The sequence below is a fragment of the Meleagris gallopavo genome, chromosome 6 (assembly GCF_905368555.1).
Source record: "Meleagris gallopavo chromosome 6, MGAL_WU_HG_1.1, whole genome shotgun sequence".
In the NCBI taxonomy this organism is placed as follows: domain Eukaryota; kingdom Metazoa; phylum Chordata; class Aves; order Galliformes; family Phasianidae; genus Meleagris; species Meleagris gallopavo.
In genome coordinates, this window is record NC_139409.1 from 3,664,141 (window position 1) to 3,685,921 (window position 21,781).

Here is a 21,781-nt window from a genome sequence, read left to right on the forward strand (position 1 = left end):
TTTTATAATAAACAAACCTATTTGCTAGGGAGAGGGGTTATTTTTAGTTGAGAAGCCATGTGTTTTTACCCAAGGTATGTGGGTTGCCCACCTGAGTTTATTGCTCCATTGTCCCTAAAGGACCCGTACCCAAGCCTAGGCAATCTCTCGGCTTGCAGAAGCAATTCCTGCTCCGTGTTTTCTATCCAGAGGCCCAGCACCACCATCCCTTGGTCACCCATCCTGCCAGGCTGTCCTCAGAGGTGGGGAGTGTCCTCGGGTGGCCTTGAATGCGTTCAGGATTTTCCCTGAACACCCCAGCTCACTATAAACTCCATATCTTCTCCTACTCTTTCTAGCCTCTCCCTGTTTGTACAAAACCTGCGAGGGTTTATGGGCTAAAGCTTTCCAGTCCTACTGAGGAATGTGTTCTAAGCAGTAACTGGTCTTTCAGTGCAAAGAAGGAACAGGTCTTAGGGGTAACAACAGGTGTAAATGGTTCATGTGTATATGGAAAAAGGGTGACAATACATACAGCTGCACTGAAATACTTGTTGCCACACTTATTTCTACATTTATATTTAATGATTTCTGACCAGTGCTATAAGCTCTTGGAAGGAGATCTGGAGGGTTTTGGAAGAGCTGGATTCCACAGAATGAGGACAGGAGGATGCTTTGGATGAGCCCAGCCAGTACTGTCGTGTTGGGTGTTACCACACGGGATGGTGAAAGTGATAGTTCATCTGTTGGGTTGTGAGGGGACAGGTAACATGTGAAATGGGCTAGTGATGTCATGGTGGCCAACTCTCTGCAACTGTGTCCTGCTAGCACTTATAACTTTGTGGCTTTCCCATTCTGCCTTATTGTGACAAGGAGCAACACCGTGTGTCCTTCCCCTCTTAAGTCCAGTTCTTCCAGCACTGAGCATTCAAGGGCTATTCTGCCCATTAAATGCCAGTGCACAGACCACCAAATGTCTCTGAGTAATAGCATGCAGGACCTCCATCCACACATCCCATCCTACCCCTCACATTGCCCAGAACACAGTACCTATTCACAAACACAGGTCTTTGTGGATGCGTGCACTGTTCCTAGCCAGCCATGCAAAAGTCCTCGGAGGCATGCAGAGCATCCTTCCCCAAAACAGATACGTGCTCCTGCTGTGTTGTGCTGCAGAGACAATGCCACCAGACACCCCTTCCTGCATACATTCCCACCTACAGATCTATATGATACACGCGTGCTCTGACAGCCAGCTATGAAATAAATCTGCAGCACCAAACACCCCCACACAAAGACACTGGCCATCCAGCCCTCCCTTTCTCTCCCTCCTGTCCTAAAATGCTGGGTCGTTTTTTTGGTTGCTCCTCCCTGCCTTTTTACAATCCACCAAATGTCCTTCCCGTAATAGAGCGACCACAATTGCACACCATATTCCAAATGTGGTCTCCCTGATGCCTTGCACGATGCCAGAATAAGTTGGGCTGATTTATATTCCATACCCCTAGATAAACACCTCAAGACCATGTTTGCATTTACCCAGCTGCCAAGCAGCTTCACAGATGGTTTTAATGTGTTCTCTGCATGCTTGTGCCACTTGCATAGAGATCAGAACTGAGACTCGGGGGGAAGAACCAGAGGGAGGAGGAAAGGGAAACGGATCAGGCAGGAGAGAATAAGAGAATAGCCCCCACTGCACTCTAGGAGATGAGCAGTGAGCAGGCATGGTCCCAAAATTCCTCTCCCCCCTTCTTTCCTCCATTTGATCAACCTGCAGCATGCAGGAACACAAGTCCCACGGCAGTGACATCAAACAGCATTTACATGCACCATCCTGAATACTTTATTGGCTTGCAATAATGAAGACAATTTCTGTGCAATGAGATTTCAACGCTCGAGGAATAAGGAGAGCTTTAAGGCACATCTGTTCCAAAACTATGGTAATCTATGCAACTATAACTACTCTGTAGTACGGTGCTACTGTAAGGGAGTATTCATGACAGTCCAAGATGAATGGGTACTTTAATAGTAACCTCCAGGAACTAAACATATGCCCTGCCTGGAGGATTTTACAGTGTAGCCTTAGAAGATGAGCAAAGATGAACTGTGATAAAATGGCATGAAGATGCAGAGAAATAAATCAGATTTTTGATTCATATCTGCTCAGTGTATTGCAATTGACAGTGTGCCCTTCACTGAGGTGCTGGTAACTTCAACGTAGTGAGCTGATGGGTTTTTCCAAATGTCTTGACTTGTCAAAATGATTATTTTGTGGTGCTGTTATGGCCTCAGTTGTGACCTGAGTCCTTCCCCTGGGAAAGCAGTGAGTGAAAGCAGTTGGACTCAACGATCCATGTGGGTCCCTTCCAGCTTGTGATATTCTACAAAACTATGAAAGTAGCATTTAGCACCATCATGCCCAACACACATCCCTCAGTATTTCACTGGGGACTTTGTTCCCTGAGCCCTTGGGGTTGATTTCAGCTGAGACTTTGGTCTCTCAGCCTCATGACTGAAGATTTGGATCATTTACTTTCAGAGCATCCAGGACTGATGTTCTAGGCCAGTCTCCTCGGGTTTTTCTGCTGTGCTGTGACTAGCAGCAAAGGCACCCAGAGCTGCAGAAGCTATCCTCTAATGTTTGGTTTTCAGTAATGCCAGTCAGAATCTATGAGGTACCCAGTAGCTGGGAGATAACTGCTTTAGGGGGAGAAACAAGATTTTATCATTTAATGATTTGAGTTGGAAGGGATCTTTAAAGGCCAGCAAGTCCAACTACCCTGCAATGAACACAGATACCTCCAGCTCCATCAGGTTCTCAGAATTTGGTCCAGCCTGACTTTGAATGTCTCCAGGGATGGAGCATCCTTCAGCTCTCTGGACAACCTGTGCCAATGCTTCACTACTCCTGTACTGAGGACTCAACATCTAGATGCAGTATCCAGGTCAGGTCTCACCATGGCAGAACAGAGGGGCAGCATCACCTCCTTCAACCTGTTGGCAACAAATCTGAGAATGTTTGGGGAAATAATCCCATTTGCATGACACTGAGATCCCATCATTTGAAATGAACAAATGTATACGTATACTCATAAAGCATGTATTACTAGGTCCCACTTTTACCACTCAGAAAAGAGCCTACTGCGAATAATAAGAAGTCTTGGCAACACAAGTAAGATGTTCAGTGCTGGTATAGATGTGAGGTTTTCCAGGAAGAACCCAGGTTAAAAGGGATTTGAAAGAATGAGGCCTCATTTGAGCTGGATAGATGGTCTGAGAAGCAAAGTAAAAGCATCAGGAAACAGGAGGTGAGGTTTACATCAGCATAGCAGGGGAAAAAAAAGAGACTGAGCTCTGCAGTGGCTTCTTCTATCTTGAGGAAGTGATGAGCTGAATATCTCAAGATCAAGAGGTGAGAGCATAACAAGGGCTTATAGGAGAGGTTGGGTTTGCTTCTTTGTCCTTAGGAAGGAAAGAATAATTTGGACTGCCTTATTAATGCTGCGCTATTAATGCTCCATTTAATCTAGTGAGATGCCATCTTAAATCACTTAGGAACATGAAACTTGTTCTCCATAGAGGCCTCATCCTGAACAAGGCTCATCCGATGGGTAGAAGTTCTGTCTTAATTTCTAGTATGAATTTTGTCCATTGCCATTTAAAGCACTTTTCTTTATGCATCTTCTCCCACTTATGGAGCTCACTCACAATGCTTACCGATACAATGAGAAGAACCTTTCTCATTCTATGTTGTTCATTTAAGTAGACCAGGCCTTTATTTTCCTCCAGGACCACCAGCAAAATCTCCCCACCCTAACAGTCCTTCTCTTTGTTAGAATAAATTTTTCTTTCTGTTCCTCTTCAACAAAGGAATTTACAAGCTTTTCCCCTAAGAGGCTATTTTCTTTGACCAGTAGCAAGGACATCATAGGACCTGTGAAGCCTCTCCTAGCCAACTACTATGGGATAAAGAAGCAGAATATATCTTAGGAGACAAAGCTTCAATTCCTGCCTCAACAGTTGACTTCTATCAACCCCACAATGATGGCTTTGCAGTCCAAAAGTGCAGACAGAGGATAGAGGCTTGAATATGTATATATTAGTGGTTGAAATCTGATGAATGAAAGCATTATGCCAGGTTCTGGGGACTGGTGGCAATAAGGACCCCAGGACTGCCAACCAAAGCAGCTTGCCCTGTGAGCATCTCTTCTTTTTGAAACAACTGCAGAGAAAATCTACTTGTTGGATCCAGCAAGCTCTTTAGTCAAATGGTTTTGCTGAACCCATCTTAAGAGTTTAAGTTTCTTGGCTGAAGGAGAGCCCACAAACTTTCTTCAAACACATGTCCAAGCCCAGTTCTGCCAGAGATGACAGAGGCCTTTCCCACCTTCCCAACCCTCATCCACAAGTGTTACAACTACAGCTCTGGATGCAGAGGAGCTTCTCCCATTGATGTACATGCCTGAGACACAAGCCATATCTTCCGTTCATCTCTGCCCAAATGACTGATACGTGTCCAACATCAGATGTGGGATGTGTACCAGATTTACTTGTTTTCTTCAAATTTATGCATTCTTTTTGGCTTACATCTTCAGTGAATTCTACCATTTCTTCCAAGGAAAGAAATGATTAATATTCCCACTTCATTTGGAACATGCGACCTCCTGTCCCAAACCCGCCCACTTGCATTGATCTAAGCAGCATATTTAAACCCTCAAACTATTTTTCACCAAAAAAAATATGAGTTTGTCAAGAGCTTTTCAATCAGCAACAAAAAACAGGATCCCTTCTGATTATCCATCCTTCTAAACAACGTCTCTGGAGAGACTCATTTTCAGCATGCCAAAAGCACAATGCTTGCAGGTGTTGGATTTTATTTTTTTATTTTTTAAGACAGCTTAAATGAAAAAGTTGTAAAATTGTTTTTTCTAAAGTATAACCACAGAGAAAAATTGTCAGCTTATGGATTTTTATATTGTTTTCCTGAAACTTCTGGACATTTTTCAGATTTCTTCTTGTAATTCAATGTGGATCTGTTTTGAGCAGAAAGAAACTGAGTTATTAGCAGTGTTAATATTTTTATAAACTAAGAAAAAATATTTGGAGGAAATATTTGGGAAAACAGAAAAACAACAAGTCCTGTTTGGATTCCAGAACAATGCCAGAACAATCTTTCCTCCCCATCATCTATTCTATTGCTAAATGGTCTCCAGACTGAACAAAGCAGAAGAAAATTGGAGAGAAATGATGCAGACTTCGGTCCAGTTGGTCCCAGTTATCACACCAGCGGCCTCGAGATGGTGAAATTAGAATCACAGAATCATAAAATCGTTAAGGTTAGAAAAGACCACTGAGATCATCTAGTCCAACCATCATCCCATCACATTAATGGTAAAGGTGCCACGTGGCTGTGCAGACCAGAGAAGAAACAGCAGAGCAATGGAAGAAGGAATTGATGTGGGGATGGTCTCTACAAATCATCACTCACAAAGAAATTTACAGGGAGGGAATGATGACAGATTTCTTACTCTTTTAGACGATGATGAAGAGGTGGAAAAGATAGGACAAGGGGGAATGATTTTATACTGAGACAGGGGAGATTTAGGGTAGATATTAGGAGGAAGTTTTTCACTCAGAGGGTGGTGAGGCACTGGAACAGGTTGCCCAAGGAGGTTGTGGATGCCCCATCCCTGCAGGCATTCAAGGCCAGGCTGGATGTGGCTCTGGGCAGCCTGGGCTGCTGGTTGGTGACCCTGCACATAGCAGGGGGTTGGAACTGGATGAGCACTGTGGTCCTTTTCAACCCAGGCCATTCTATGATTTTATGATTCTGTGAATCTATGATTCTATCATTCTGTGTCACGATAGTCTATGATAATCACAACAGATTCATTTGCACTGCTTGGGAGACTCAGATGCTCAGATTCAGTCCCATCAGATCTCTATAGGCTCAGTTCTATGGGGGAATACACAAAAGCGCTGAAAGATTTCAGATGCAGTGAGATGTGGCAAAGATGGCATTTTTTTTACATTCGCATTAGATATCTCCCCAGATTGCCCAACTGATATTGCAGCAGGCCGGAAGGGTCCTAACAGCACAATGCCTTCAACCTTCTGCTTTTCTGGGAAGATTAGGAAGAATTAAAGTACTCAAAAATAAATTACTGTGTATTCTGTTTTCCAGAAAGCACCAGTTTTCCTTTGAATGAGTGCACTGTGTGGAAATACGTATGGGTATGTTTACAGTATGGGGAAGGAGCATCACCAGGTACATAGAATCATAGCACTGTTTGAGTTGGAAGGGACCCTTAAAATCTATCTGGTCCAACTGCCCTGCAGTAAACACCCACAGCTCCATCAGGTGCTCAGAGCCCCATCCAACCTGACCTTGGTGTCTCCATGGATGGGGCTTCCACCATCTCTGGACAACCTCTACCAGTGCCTGACCACTCTTACTGTAAAAGTACTTCTCCAGATGAATTCTTTCTGAGCAAAATCTTGCAACGCAATTTTGAATTCATCTGCTTACAAATGAACTTTGCAAGTTGTTCTGAACCCATTAGAGAAGTGGAAGGACTTTGAGTATTTCAGAGCATGGCATTCAGATGATTCTTTTTCTCTCCTCAACAGTTTATCCATAGTTTTCATTTTTAAACCAACCCAAGTTTATTTTGTAAAAAGAATTTATTTTATTTTAGGTAACAGCACTTTGAGGGCTAAATGAAATCCTTATTTATTTTCTTCTCTGCAGTAAGAACTCAGAAGAAATAACCCTTTGTCCTAATCCAAATTTTGTGGGGCTTTTTTTTTTCCCCTCTTTTTCTTTTGATGTTTATACAGAACTAAAAAAAATAAACTTTTTCATGGAGTAAGTTATCCTGCAAAATAATTAGCCAAAGGACAGGGCTTACATAGCTTTCGTGAATAGGAAAACCTGGTACCGTTCTTCCTCCTTCTCAGAGCAGAGAACGTGCACTGAACTTCTTCATCCTATTTATCACATCGATGCCAAGGAATGTCAGCTGCTCTGCCCCCACTCTCAGTTAATTTAAATGATAGGCAGTGATTAGGCTGGTCCTTTTCATCAACACTAAATTAAAGATGAGGAATCAGACTGTTAAACGATGAGCTTTTCTGTTGTTTTTCATGTCCCGAAATATCAGCAAACTGAACTGATCACTGTCAGCTCTGACCCTGGAGGGCACTGCACCAGCCAAAGGTTTTTAAAGCAATCCTGAGTTCTTATTTAATCTTGTGAAAGCACATGCATGATAAAGGATAAATTACAGTTGGGCTGAAAGATTGCGAAGGCATTAGCTTTGATATTGAAGAAACATGCTGAGATCTTGGCTGTGCTTATCGTTTCTTTGCTATTGGAGCTCTTTTGCAGATAAGAGCAGGCTGTTCTATTTTATTTTGATTTTCATGTAATTTCTCCCTGTCAGACACTTTGTATGCTGCTGATAAACTCCTTTTTTTGAGGGCTGCTATTAGTATGGAGTCCAGGGACTGCTCTGAAAGTGGAGATGGGTCAGATTCACAACTGCCAGCTTTCCATCTCAAATATGCTGCTGTAGCTGGATCTTAACCAATGGGAGCAGTTAATGCAGCCCAATGCAAAGGGGTATGCAAGCACTAGGTTGGATTTGGTTGTGTAATCATAGAATCACCAAGGTTGGAAAAGGCCTCTAAGATCATCCAGTCCAACCATCCACCTATCACCAATATCTCCCCACTAGCCCATGTCCCTCAGTACATCATCTAAACGTTTCTTGAACACCCTCAGGAACAGTGACTCTACCACCCCCATGGGTAGCCTGTGCCAGAGCCCGTTGTGATGGGACAAGGGGAAATGGTTTCAAACTGAAAGAGGGGAGATACAAGGAAAAAGTTTTGTCTGGATACAAGGAAAAAGTTTTGTTATGATAAGGGTAGTGAGGCACTGGCACAGGTTTCCCAGAGGTTGTGAACACACCATGTCCCTGGAGACGCCCAAGGTGAGGCTGGATGGGGCTCTGAGAACCTGATGGAGCTGTGGGTGTTCACTCTTTATTGCAGGGGGGTTGGAACACATGGCCCTTAAATGTCCCTTCCAACTCAAACAATTCTGTGATTCCATGAATTTGCAAGTTCCTGCAAACTGCAAGATGAGAATCAAAATATTTTAAATACATACTTACTTACCTGTCAGTTTTTGGAAAAGGAAACTTAAAAGATGGGAAAAGACATTTTTTCTTGATTTGTGTCTCTGTTTTTCCTTGCGCTAAGCATTAATCATAGATTTCTGCAAGCAAACCACACACAGGGAAGAGGGAGTCATGTGTAGATGTGGCCTTCCCAGGGGGAGGCAGGGTTTCTCTGTCAGGGGTATTTTAGCTTTCTTCAGTGTAGAAAAGGGAGGAACAAGAATGATTTAAAGAAAAATCCTTCAGGAACCACCCCATCATTCCATTGCAAAAAAGTTAGGAGGTTGTACAACAGACAGAGACAAACAGCTCTCACAGTATTCTTCTCCTGCCCACTCTCTTTCTGCTCAATTTAGTGAAAATTGGTGACTGAGCAAAATGCAGAAATCCAAAATAGTGAGTAAGCAAGGAGAGAAGCTGGGGAAACTCAATCATTGTAAGCTGTGCTTGGCTGCAGGCAGCAGCTGGTCAATCAGCATGTGTGCACTGCCAGGCAATTAGCATGGGCAGGGCTCCAAATCAATCAGTGCATGGCCTGCATCTTGCCCTGTGATTACATCACTGGGAAGGAAGGGGAGAAGGAAACTAGAACAAGCGAATTCATAGACAAAAACAGTGTCAGATGAGAGAGGAAACAGAGATTCCATCACTTTACTGCTTATGTAATAAGATAATAAAATATTCTGTATCTACTTTTAAAAAATATTGCCATGGGACCTCCCTACAGATTGTTGCTAGTCTTAGCATTACTTAAAAATGCACTCAGAATTAGGTAAGTGAGCACATCTCAGAAAGCAGCAAAACATTGTGGTGTACTGTAGCATTGGCTGATGTAAATAATAAGTAAAAACGATAGCTGAATTTGGCCTGATGGTATCTAGGCATGAAATCACAATCTAATCTGGGTGTTAAGTGCCTTTCAGGGAGGCCTGAACTGATTGTTATGAGCCTCACAATATAGCCACAGCACAATTTAGCTCCTTAGTACAGGATTTTTCCTAGAGAAGGTTATGTGCCACATCCCTTAAGGTTTTCAAGGCTGGGTTGGATGGGGCCCTGAGCAGCCTGAGTTGGTGCCTGATTTAGTGGGTGGCATCCCTGCCTGCAGGAGGGAGGCTGGAACTGGATGATCTTTGAGGTCCCTTCCAACCCAACCCATTCTATGACTCTGCCTATCTGTTGTCCCACTGCTGAACACGTCCTAAACCAAAACCTTCTGAAGCTAGATGCTAAAAGGAAAATGGCACTGATACCCAAGATCAGTCCTGGATAACAGTGTCACCAACTGTTCCATGGGTAATCCTTTCAAAATGGTGACTGCTGTTCATGTTTGTGTCTCTTCCACAGATGGCTTTTGTCTTCCTGAGTGGGATGGTATTGTCTGCTGGCCAGAAGGTGTGCCGGGCAAAGTGGTGGCTATGCCATGTCCTGAGTACATCTATGACTTCAATCACAAAGGTAGGTGCTGTCCCCACGGTCAGCAAAACCACAGCAATGAGAGACCTGGGGGTCAAGGAATTAGAAATCACCGTTAGAATTTCTTGCATGGTGACTCTTATCCAAGCAGGGTAAATAGAAATATAACAGAAATAGAAATAGAATGGAGAGAGAAAAAAAAAGAAAGCTCAATTTTAACATACATCTCCCACCTGCACAATGGGCTGTAACTGCAACTAGGTAGTCTTGCAGCGTTACAAACCCACATTTGTTTGCTGAAACAAACTTCAGGTAGTGATAGAAATCTACAAGATGTCCTCCTGATTTATATTCTTCACAAGTTTGTTCTTTCTAACCCCTACTCTCTGCCCAGACCCCTACAGTGACTATCTGAGAACAGTGTTGGTAACCAGAACACGTGAATTCCTCCCTATCACACTTTCCCTCAGGCACTGCATTTCTTGGCTTGCTTCTGGTGCCGCAAAGTCTGTGCGTGTTTTTAGAAGCAACTGAAGCACACTCAAAACCTCATTGTACTTCCAAAGCGAACGCATTCTCTTTTCTCGGGCAAAGCTCTGCACCCAAAGCCTGCAAAATTAAAGAATTAAGATAAATTCCCAGCAGAGCCCTGCTGCTGTTTTCAGAAAATAAGTAATTACATTTCAGTGCACTCTGGTTGCATGTAGTATGTCCTGCCTTTTCTGGAAGAAACTGTGAGCCAAGCCAGCCCAACCCTTGAGAGATGACCTTTTCCAAAGATACACATTTCAGGTTAGGATCTGGAAGGAACAAGTAACCCATCCCTTTTTCTTCCACAAGCCAACAGAGCATGGATTCTCCACCTCTTAAATATCCACTGGTGAAGCTGCCTAGGGCAGTGAGCATCTTAGAAGATGTATCTACAAAGTCTCCCTCTGCAGTCACTGGACACTTAGATCTCTCAGTTGGTCTCATCCTCATTAAATATAATGGGACTTTTTACACACAACCCATTCAATTGTATCCCAATATAAACATCTGAACAAGAATGTTTTCATCTGTGAGCTGTCACAAGATGAAACCATGCCTTGTCTCCCCTTTCCGTCATCATGAGCAGGGTAGCCATGGAAAACTCTACATTGAGATACACCAAATCTGTAAAGGAGGAGCAATAGAATGAAGATTGCTGTGGTTTTTGTTTGTTTGTTTGTTTGTTTTTTTCATAGGGAGAGCTGCAACTATGAGAATGATACTGTGCTTTGGAACTTTACGCTTTCTCTCCTTAGATTTTAGAGCCACTATCTTGATCTAAACTAAGTACAACTTGTTGTTAGCTCTGTGGGGTTTATCAGAAAACTAGTAAGATTGCTAAGGGGATAGAAATTGTGTTCTTGTGGCTGAGCTTCAAAGCAGGCAAGAGGCATCGAGTTCTTTGGGATCCACCCTTGAACTGAACAGGAGGTTTTTCCTGTTCTATCGGGTCTAGCTCCATTTATACTGCCTCTTGTTTCTCTCCTACAGGCCATGCTTATCGCCGGTGTGACCTGAATGGAAGCTGGGAACTGGTTCCAGGCAACAACCGTACCTGGGCAAACTACAGTGAATGTGCCAAGTTCCTCACCAACGAGACAAGGGAGAGGGTAGGCAATTACATTTGTGCATGGGGCATGAAGGGTTGGCCTCATCCAGGGCTAGCTGGAGGAATGCTGTCTCATTTAAAACCCTTGATAAGCTTTAATTTACTGCCTTCTGTTGGAAACCACACCCAAGCTTGCCAAAGATGCGTGTTTGTTTGGATAGAAAGTATTTGAATGGGAAATTGTGCTCAAGGCCAGGAAGGGTTCACTCAGTTGACATGACTCCATTTGTAAAGAGAGTTGGGGGAAATATGGAGATGGTTCACAGACAATAAGAAGGGGTTGGAAGTCATGCCTCATGTCATTGAGGCTCCATCTATCCCACCAAACAAATAGTAAAAAGTTTGTAACTAGATTATTATTTATTATTCCTTTGCGTTTGTGCTTGTCTATACTAGGGGATGCACATGCAGAGGGGAAAAACTGTGTTAATCAAATCATTAGTGACCCTGTTTCTGTACACAGGACGTCTTTGTTAAAAAGCATAAGCTGCAGGATCTGGTCTGTGTGGTCTGTTCATTGGAGACGGGTGGGGAAAAAGTCTGTTGCTAAAGCAAATTAACTGTAAGAGCAGATCTTTAACTAATTCTGGTTTAGTCACAATTCTGAAGGAGAGACGCAAGACCAGAGGTCAGAAAAGAGACTCTATGTGCATAGAGAAGGCTTATATGCTCCTAGATGAATATTTGTGTATATCAGATCTATGGGTGTTACTTTGACTTACTTTAAGTTTAGACAACTGGGAAAGCAGCAACTGGCTACAGTGAGGCAGAAATATCATATCTCTTGCTGTGTCTGCCCCAGTTGGGTAGTGCTTCTGCAAGGCTTCTGAATTTCTCCAAGTGCATCACAGAAGCTTTTTTGTTCTTTTCTTTTTTACTTTTGCTGTCAATGGGGCCACCAGAGAGAGAGTGACCTTCTTTTTCAGGAAGAGACATTTCTTTGTGTGATCGATCTCTTCTTTCTTCAACTTGCAAAGTGTTTAGCAGAAATCTCTTGTTTCTCAATGGTGTTTAGAAGATATTCTCCTTGGATATGGGATATGGTAGTAGGAACTGATCCTTTGCAGCAAGGGTTATTCTCAGACAGTTGGAGACAAATATCAAACTGCAAGCTTCACAGTGAAGAGCAAGCTTGAAGATGACACACAGTCCCTTTGGGAGAATATTCTTAATTTTAAATCCAACCACGGACAGTTTTTGTATTTCTTCTCCAACAGTGAAACAATATTTGAGTCACAGAATGGTTGAGGGTGGAAGTGACTTCTGGAGGTCATCTGCTCCAAGCATCCTGCTCAGTCAGAGGCGATTGCCCCAGACCACGTCCAGACAGCCTTTGGATATCTCCAAGGATGGAGAATAAAGTTATTTACTAAGGAAAGATGTTATTTTATTGTCTTCATATGTTGAATCATGCAGTAAAACTGTAGACATCTCTGTGTACACCAGGTTCTGTTCCACTACTGCATGGTGTCTCAGTGCTGGAAGATGTTTTCTTTTAGAACAGCTTTGGTAGAACATATCTCCTCTGTATGGTAGAAATAGCTTATTTTAGCCCCAGAGGTCTTTGCATGGTTTCTGGAGTAGGTGATGGAGTCATTGAGCATCTCACACTGAGAACTTTGCTAAGTTGCTTCTGCTTCTTAACCTTTCATCTCCCCTTTCCCCTCTCTCTCAGCTACTTTCTGTGGTGGGAAGCATCTGTTGCAGATCCCTCCATCTGAGCAAGTCTCCTAGGTTTCCCCTTGTTTTTAACCTCCCATGTTGGAGGCTAGGACTTGGCCTTAGATAATCAGCAGGGGAAGGGTACAAAGAAAAGAGAGTTGTACATTTGTTATCATCACAAGGAAGAAACAGACCTCTCACCCCCAGGCTGGCAGAAGAAAATGCTGAAAGCAAAGTCTGTTGTCCTTGTGTCAATTGGGGTTTCTTGTATTTGTCCTTGTTTCTCCCTCAGTGCAGAGGTGGTCATTTCACAAATGGAGCACTGGGGCAGTGTGTCCTAACAGACATTAGATGAGGTGCCAAGATGCAGAAGACTGCATCTGTGTCCTTTGCTCTGCCCCTACTTGGAAAATCACTGCTCCTCATGATCTCTACTTTTATGAGCTGTTTTAATTAAACCCTCCCAAGGAGCTTATTATCCTCATTATTCTGTACACAAGGCTCAGTCATCTTTTGTCATTACTTTTCTGTTCTAGATACACAGAATTGACTTTAATGATTTTTAGTGGTGAGACAAATTACTCCATCTTTATTGTTCAGATTAAATGGATAATCTGGTATTGCCTAAGCAATGCCTGTCCAGGCCAAAGAACATTAGAAATAAAGGAGGTTTCCCCTAGCTTTGGAATTGCATCATGGTTACCACATGATTTTCAACAACATATTTTATTCATTGTCATTATTATTATTATCCTTGTATTTGCATTTTCATAATGCTGCATGGTGTCATGTAATTGTCAAGTTTTGTCCTAGAGATAGCTGCACCTTAGTGACAAGTGTGTCCATTGGACCTTCCAGTACAAAAAGCACTGTGGAAATAAAAGAAAAAAAAGGAATAACCTTCTTTTTTTCCTTGTCATATGGTGACTATGAGAAGCAAGGAAGGCTGTTGTCTTCACACCCAAGCATGATTCTGAAGCACTGGTGTTAATAAGCCTTCCTTTGATTGTTGTTTCAAGTAAATATCATCTTTAGAGAGAGATTGTTTGCTATTATTATTTCTCTCCCCCCCCCCCAGGGGCACAGCATCTTTTGCGTCACCACTAACAGCTGCATTTAACCAGCCTTCCAAAAGGGGATCATGGGCTGCTCTGAATAGGACAGCATCTGAGCAGATGTCAACAAGAGAAAATTTTAAGAAGCTGTGCATCAAAAAGCATTAGGAAAGAAATGCATGTCTGGGACAATCTGTATGTATCTGCATGGCTATCTCTAGAAATAGGCCTATATCTATAGATAACTGTGTGTACAAATACACACCTAAATATAAACACCCATGTGCATGTACACATACACATATATATGTCCACATATGTTTGTTTAGGTGTGTAGCTTCCTCATTTTAGCCTCTGTGGGATAATTATAATATTGACCAAAGTAGCATGCAGACAGCCCCTAAGAAGGTTTGTGTCTTGTACTACTTTTTCCTGAATCGTGTAATGGATTATTTCACACAGAGCAGCAAGGAAACCACTTTCTGAAATTAGCAAATTATGCTAAAGCCATCAGAGCTGGGAGAATTAACAGCTCATAACTGCTCAGTGAGCAATTGCTCTCGGGCTGTTTTCTGAGGGAAAATTAGCACTGCTGAAGGATGCTGGAATGACAGCCCAGAAGATTGATGTTCTCTCTTCAGCTAGTGTAGCAGGTAGGCAGCAGCTAGCTCTTGGAGTGTGTGTTTCTCCCAATACCTTGCAGATAGCATAAATCTTGCTACGAAGAACCATCTCTCAGACACGGTCTGTAGAAGGCAAATGTTTGCGAAGCGTAGAAAGGAGTTTCATGGGAAAGTGTCCTAGTAGCATGCCATGGGAAGATAAGATGGTTTTCTTTGGGCTGTTTTCCAAACTCTCATATTCTTCCTTTACGATAACCCTTCACTGGTGCAGCAGAGACCATGAGAAATTTTGTTATTTCCCGAGAAAGAACTCCCTTCCCAAGAGATGTGCATGGACATCCCCCATCCCAATTGCACTCTGGCTCTTCAGAAAGCCTCCTTGCCTCTGAAGAGACAGGCTGAGAGCTGTGTCTCCCCAGCCCAGCACCCTAACTGGGCAGCTCTGAGCTGTTTATTTTCTTTGCAGTGTTTAGAAAGAGATGGGAAGACAAGGGAAGGAAGGGGAACAGATTGGGCAGTGTTCACCCTTTGAGGAAGGTGGTGTGGTTAAACACCATCTGTTTGTCTGTCTGCTGTGCCTCATGTCACTGAGCTGCTGAACATCACTAGAGGGTATTCACTACTACCAATCACTCGATGGATCGTTGGGCACTGTATATAAACACAGGCACATATGTATATATGTAATTATATAGAGATATTTGTTTTGTTCTGACACTTTTCCCTGGATTTCAGTTCCTGGGGGAACAACAGGACATACATATGTTATGTGTAGGTATATTTACCTCTATCGAAACCCCCCCATGCTTTAGCAGGGGGTGTTGGACTCAATGATCTCTAGAGGTCCATTCCAACCCCTGCAATTCTGTGATTCTCTGATCCCATGATTCCATGATTCTGTAATTTGTTCTGCTTTGTTTGTCCCTAGAAGATAGGGACTAAGGCTAAAAGGACCTCTGGCCCAGGCTGGTCGTTCTCCTTGGAGTTTTCTTAGATTCCTCTAAGAATATAATTCAGGGTGGCCTTTTTTCTTGAAGCTAGTTTTTGGATCAAAAGTGGCACAGTCGGGAAGATCTGATGGGTTCTGGCATAAGGGTGCAGCTTTTGAGGCAATATCTGTCTGAAAGGCACACTAATACTTAGACCATGGACCCCTTCCCTTTCACACAGCCAGCCAATGGCCGTGGGTCATCTATGGCCATTTTTATGTTCACCCTTTAAGACATCATCAGAAGTAATGACGTATTTTGTTTAGTAAGCAGAAATTCCCTTCATTTCCACCTCCCCAAAAATAACACTGAAGCCAAACACATCTTTTTAAAAGAAAAAATCAGACCAACTTATCCTGTTTTCAAGGATGGGCTTAAGGGTAAATGTGACATCTACTGAAATCATGAGGAAGAGGAATATGTGCCAGCAACTTGGGAGGTTAGCTAAGCTTGGAAACCGCCAACCCAGCAAAATGGACCATCCTAAGATCAAACCTCAGCCCACCAATCCCTTCTTCATCTGCAATTGCTTGTTTATATTATGGTGGTTTTACTTCTCCCAGAGAAATCAGTGAGGTCTCAGGAATCCATTGCATAACAAACACAATAGGAAAGGCACAGCATGGCCAAAGGCTGCTTTATCTAAACTCCATTGTTCAAATCAAAATTCTTCTGCACCTGGCCTTGGCTCTTGGAACTCTCTGGGGTCCCTTTAGAAACCAATAATTTCATGTATCCTCAAACTGATAGCATAAATTGTGTACTGAATTACAGAGATGAAACACCATCAAAAAATGTTGTGCATTTGCATCACAAAAGACGGATAGATGTGATAGCATGTGTAGAAAAAAAAATGTGTTATCCAAGCCTGTTCTTCACTCTTGCAAGTAACCCTGACGTGCAGTCCTCATTTCATGCCTCTGAAGTATGCCTGATGGGTTCCTACAAATGCTAAAGCACTTTTTAATGTAGTGCTGCTGAAATTGTTTTACACCTAGAGCCTGCTGAGAGCATCTGGTGTTTTATGCCTACCTGTGCGACCCATTGTAGGGTACCTGCTTTAGCAGGAGATTGGACTCAATGGTCTCAGCCATCCCTTCCAAACTCTGTTATTCTATGATCTATGAAATCCATGCTCTTCAGGAGCAGTTCTGGAGTCCTCATGGGTATCCCCAGGTATCTCACATAGCACCTCATAACTCGGTGTCGGCAGCTGAATCTGAAGATCTTTCTTTATTGCCTATCAGGTGAACACAGGCCCTCAACACACTTGGAGACATATTTACACAGCTAGATTTGGGGAGGGAGACTCCTACCATAGTCCCTGTTGGAATACACAGAGGCCTGACACCTCTGTGAATGAGGGCAAGAGAATTATGTAGCAAAACGTCATGCTCTACACAACGATTTTCTCCAGGCTTTGGAAATCAGCGACTTTTTGCAAATATTCTTTCTCCCTGTCATTAGGATTTTAAGTGACATCTTTTGTTAAATAAAAATGAATGTAAGAATAAAGAAGGGAAAGGAAGGGATGCAGTGGCTGGACCTAGTGACAGAGGCTTCCTGACATTTCTTATCATTCAGAACAGTAAGATGCTGCCCCTGCTAATTTCAGACATGTCATTAGTGACATCTGAATCAGCAGCTTTCACAAAGTCTGCAGATGCTCGATCAGGGAAGTCCTTACATATTTTTCTATCCTAACACACTGGTAATCCCACCCTTCAGCATGACCTACCAACTCCTCGTAAGACCACTGGATCCATTTTATCTTCACAGCAGAAATGTTGCAATCTTGCATTATCTCACATAGGAGGGGGGAAGCAGAAAGTTGGATACAAAGAGCAATAAAATGATATTTGGAATGTAGCTTGCCACCAGTCGCCAAGGTGATAAATCATGCAATCACAGAGATATAGATTCAAATTTCTCAGTCTATGTCAGTCATCCCTGTGTCACTGGAAATAATATCAAAGCCCTGAAAGCTTTGACCAGTGGCTGAAACATAGGTTATGTTCATATCTGGGATCAAACAAAATGTCCTGGAGTATGAGAGACATTTGCATGGTGATGGCTTATACAATATGGAGTTATAGGAAATTTATTTGCTTTTGTAAAAGCAACTTGAAATCAGCTAGGACATCTATGTGTCTGAAATAATGGGACACGTGTAAGGACAACTGAATTGAGTCCTGAGAGTGACAAAGACCCTTTACCTGAGATCTGAATGGATGGGAACCATTATCTAGTCTGGAGAAGAGGAGGTTAAGGGGTGACCTTATTGCTCTCTACAACTCCCTGAAAGGAGGTTGTGGTGAGGTGGGGGTCGGTCTCTGCTCCCACACAACGCCAATAGGATGAGTGGTGATGGCTTCGTATTGTGCCAGAGGAGGTTCACGTTGAATATTAGGAACAATTTCTTCTCAGAAAGAGTGATGATGAATTGGCACAGGCTGCCCAGGGAGGTAGTGGAGTCACTGTCCCTGGAGGTGTTCCAGAATCATGGAGATGTGGCTCTGAGAGACACAGTCAGTGGGCATGGTAGGGCTGGGTTGGTGTTAGACTTGGTGATTAATAGCATGTCTTTTTTTATGAAACTCAGCCCCAATATCTCCTTCTTCCAGCTTGCTGAACCTCAAATGGTCAGAACTGATTGAGCCATCCACACAATAGCTATCTAAAATCAAAGCTGGGGACCGCATCCACCTTGAGGAACTCCACATATTCATACTAAAAGTCAAGGGAGCTGCCAGAGATTTTTCTATACAGGCTGCAGTGCAAAAGGGAAAGCATAGCCATGGTTTTGCAATGGATACGGCCCTGAATCCCCATGCCTGCTTCTCTGATATAGCTCTGAGCTCTTTGGAGGAAAACAGATTTCCTCTGGATTCAGATCAATGCACATTACCTCTCCATTGATGGAAGCAGACAAATTAGGAATCAGGTTAAGGCCTGAGCACTGTATGGAAATCTAACAGCCAACTGCTCTGAGGGTCACATACCTGGAAGATATCCAAACCACAGGGAGAGGGGAATGCAGAGACCTTTTGGGAGGGGGCATATGCAGCCTGTGGATGCCCATGGCAGCTTGGTTTCATTTATTTTGTTTAGTTGTTGTTTTTTTTTTTTTTTTTTTTTTTTCCACGTACTTTCAGAGTTCACATAGAAGCCATCTCCTGCTCTGTTTTCTTTCCTGTTCTCCCAAAGTCATTAGGTTGTAGCAAAGTTCCTACCCTGAGGTTAGGCTGGCGGAAAGCTGAGATGCAGAAGGGAGCAGAGAGGAAGTCTCCCACCATACCAACAGGGAGGGAGAAAGGAAGGTCTTGTTACAGGCTTAGCACTCAGTACATCTGAAATAGTACTTACACCTTTTGTGGTTCATCAATCTCTGAGTTACGGCTGGAGTGAGGTGGGGAGGGAAGGAGCAGGTGGGCTGGTTCACTGCAGGCAGATCAGTTCACCTGGAGAGACAAGACAGTTGGCTATGGGCTGGTGGAGCTTTGTAATGCACAGAGAGAGCATGGAAGAAAGGAAGGGCTCATAGGCTGTACTGTGTCTGAGAGAACCACAGACCATGACCTAGAGAGGTAGTATGGTGCTTGACTTGATGGGAAGCCATTTCACTAACCCCAAAGGCAAGTCACCCACAGCAGAGCACCTTAACCTATTCAAATCCTTCCAGAAGCAAGTGTGAGTGGCTCAGCAACAAGAATGACTTCCCAAAGTATTTGGGAAGAAGAAAGGATGAAGATTAGATCCATACCACACCTCTCCCAACACTATCTCATCCCAGCAGGGCATGGAATAGGCAGGCAGCAACATTCAAGGACACCAATTATGAAACTGATGTTCCCTAATCTTGCTATTATATTGTGAATTTTACATTTTGTTAATAATCCATACCACCAGCATCACAGATCTTGAAGGGGGTTTTGTGTCCTTCTGTTTCCTTCAGTTTCTTTTCAGCTTCTCCTTTTTCAATGTGCATGCATCAACAGTTGAAACAGTGAAGAATTACACCAAGAGTCGAATTAAACGGCGTGAGTTTAGGTGTCACACCTTTTAAAACAGCGTATCGTGGGGTGGCAAGGCCATGCTTATGGAGGCTGGGTTGCCACTTCCAACAGGTTGGTAGAGGACCAGTGAGAGTCAGTGTGCATTCAGGGCAGGTTTATCAGAGACCTCATGTGGAACTCCTGTAGCAGGATGGTCTGTTGGAGAACACACTGTCTGGAGCCTATAGAAGCAATGTCCTCGGCTTGGCTATGTGTGACTTTTGTGGTCTTCTGTGAATTATTTGATCTTCCATTAGCTTGAAAAAGAGGTTTCTCAGACCATGAAGGTGGTTGTTTCAGCTGGCAGATGACTCAGTGTTTTGTTACCTGGAGGACCTTTCCTGATTCAGCATTCTGGTTTCCACAGCTGGGACCTCCCTTGAGCTAGGAGATGAGTGAGACCTGGAACTGCCCTTTTATTTTCCCCTGGGTAAATCCAGGTCTCCCCATTCCCAAGAACAAGTACTCTTGGAAACTAGTAAGCAGGAGCTGCCCCCTCAAAGGTCCATCTCAGCATTTTGGGAAACCTTCCAAGGCTTTCCTCGAGGACCTAAACACCCCATCCAAAAATTAACCTTCCCTGGAGGATCTCTGTTGTGATGCTGGGTGAGACATGCAGCACCTACGTCTGCAAGCAGGCAGAGTAGCGTGCATGCATGCACGCATGTGTATGTCTTGGCAGTTCTGACTCGACATCCTTTCAAAAAGAGGCCCTGTGGTTAATCAGAGGAATTAACCACAGCCTCCGAAAGTCTTCTGCCAGCCAATCAGCAGGCCCTTTCCAAGGCCATTGCTGCTACAATGGTGTCGTTGTCTGATAGGAACATGGATCTTTCCGGTTGAATTTCTGAATGGGGCTCAGGGATGCTTTTGTTCAGCTGGGCGTAGTAATGCCTCAGAATTGCCAAACGAACAAGAATCCAAAACTTGGAGTAAGGTTGTTTTTTTTATTATTATTTAATTTTCACTATGGAGGCAAATGTTTTCCAGTTCAAAGATGACCCCAGTCTGGCAGCTGGAAATGTGCTCCAGGCTTTGCAGGGAGCAAGTTATTATAACTTTTTTTTTTTTTTTTTTTTTTTCCTAAAACTCTCCAGCCTCCTCATATTCACTTTTTAGTGCCTGCTGTCCCCACACATACATATATACATGCGCACACATCCACAGTAGGATTAACATTGGCAAGCACACCACTCTACCAATGGAAACCGCAAAGAAACATTCACATATCTGGGGATTCTGATGTAATAGGGCTGAGGTTTTGCATTCCAGGACAGCGTTGCTAGCCTCAAATCAAAATCAGAGCTGTCATTCAGAACCCCGTGTTACGAATGTTATTGCAGCCCAGCGGGTGGGGTGAGGGAAAGGCGGGGGGTGGAGGAGGAGGGAATGAGGAGAAAGATGCTGAATTGGTTGGTTTCTTCTGAGTTTATTTCTGAGTTCAGATGATGAAAGGCAGTACAAGCCAGGATGGGGCAAGCATTTTAACCCTTTTCAGGCAGATGTGTTCAGTAAGCCTCACGTTAAGACACATGCCCCCGCTACAGAATGAAGGAAAACATCTCAAAATCTAATGGAAAGCCAAGAGTTTCTAGGCTCAGCTCTAAAGCATAGAGAGGCAAGGCAGCTAACACTGCAGGCTTAATGGCTGAGTTCTTCTGTGAACAGGACCATTTCCAATGGGATTTTGGCCAGGTAAAGTTGTGTCTACATTGGATAACCATAGTCATAGGGTGCTTTAGATTAAAAACACAAATGGAATTGATTTCTTCTCACAAGCCTGAGCCAAAATATGCCCTCCATATGTTTTCCGTGGTAAGATGACATTCCACCAGCCTGCCCATCAGACTATCACCAATAGTATGGCACAGCCCTACAGCTAAATTTTGCTCTTCCATCAAAAATCCCAGGTCAGTGGGCTTCTGTTTGAGCAAAAATTGACAAGTGATCTCTGGATTTGGCTGAGAGTTTGTAAGGCGCTTTGGGTTCCTTTGGGATGAAAATGCTGCAAAACTCCCATCTTCATCACAATTCCATTGCAAAAATCACAGCTCCCCCCAGCCATTAGGAAAGAGAAATTTCACTTTCCAAGCTGCTGTAATGTCCAAAAGATGACATCAGGTGTGATTGCCCAAGGTTTCCCAAGCCCAGAGATCTACCCCAACAGGTACAACAGC

The 21,781-nt window shown here is 43.3% G+C and overlaps 1 protein-coding gene across 2 annotated transcripts in view; it reads left to right on the forward strand.

Moving 5' to 3' along the window:
• The window catches only part of PTH1R (parathyroid hormone 1 receptor), a 117,977-nt gene that overhangs the window by 58,808 nt on the left and 37,388 nt on the right, over window positions 1-21,781 (forward strand). For both annotated transcript variants that reach the window (XM_085226902.1, XM_010712289.4), the window contains exons 3-4: window positions 9,513-9,623; window positions 11,103-11,221. In XM_085226902.1, the coding sequence (XP_085083028.1) occupies window positions 9,513-9,623; window positions 11,103-11,221 (230 nt within the window). The remainder of the gene's footprint in view (window positions 1-9,512; window positions 9,624-11,102; window positions 11,222-21,781) is intronic.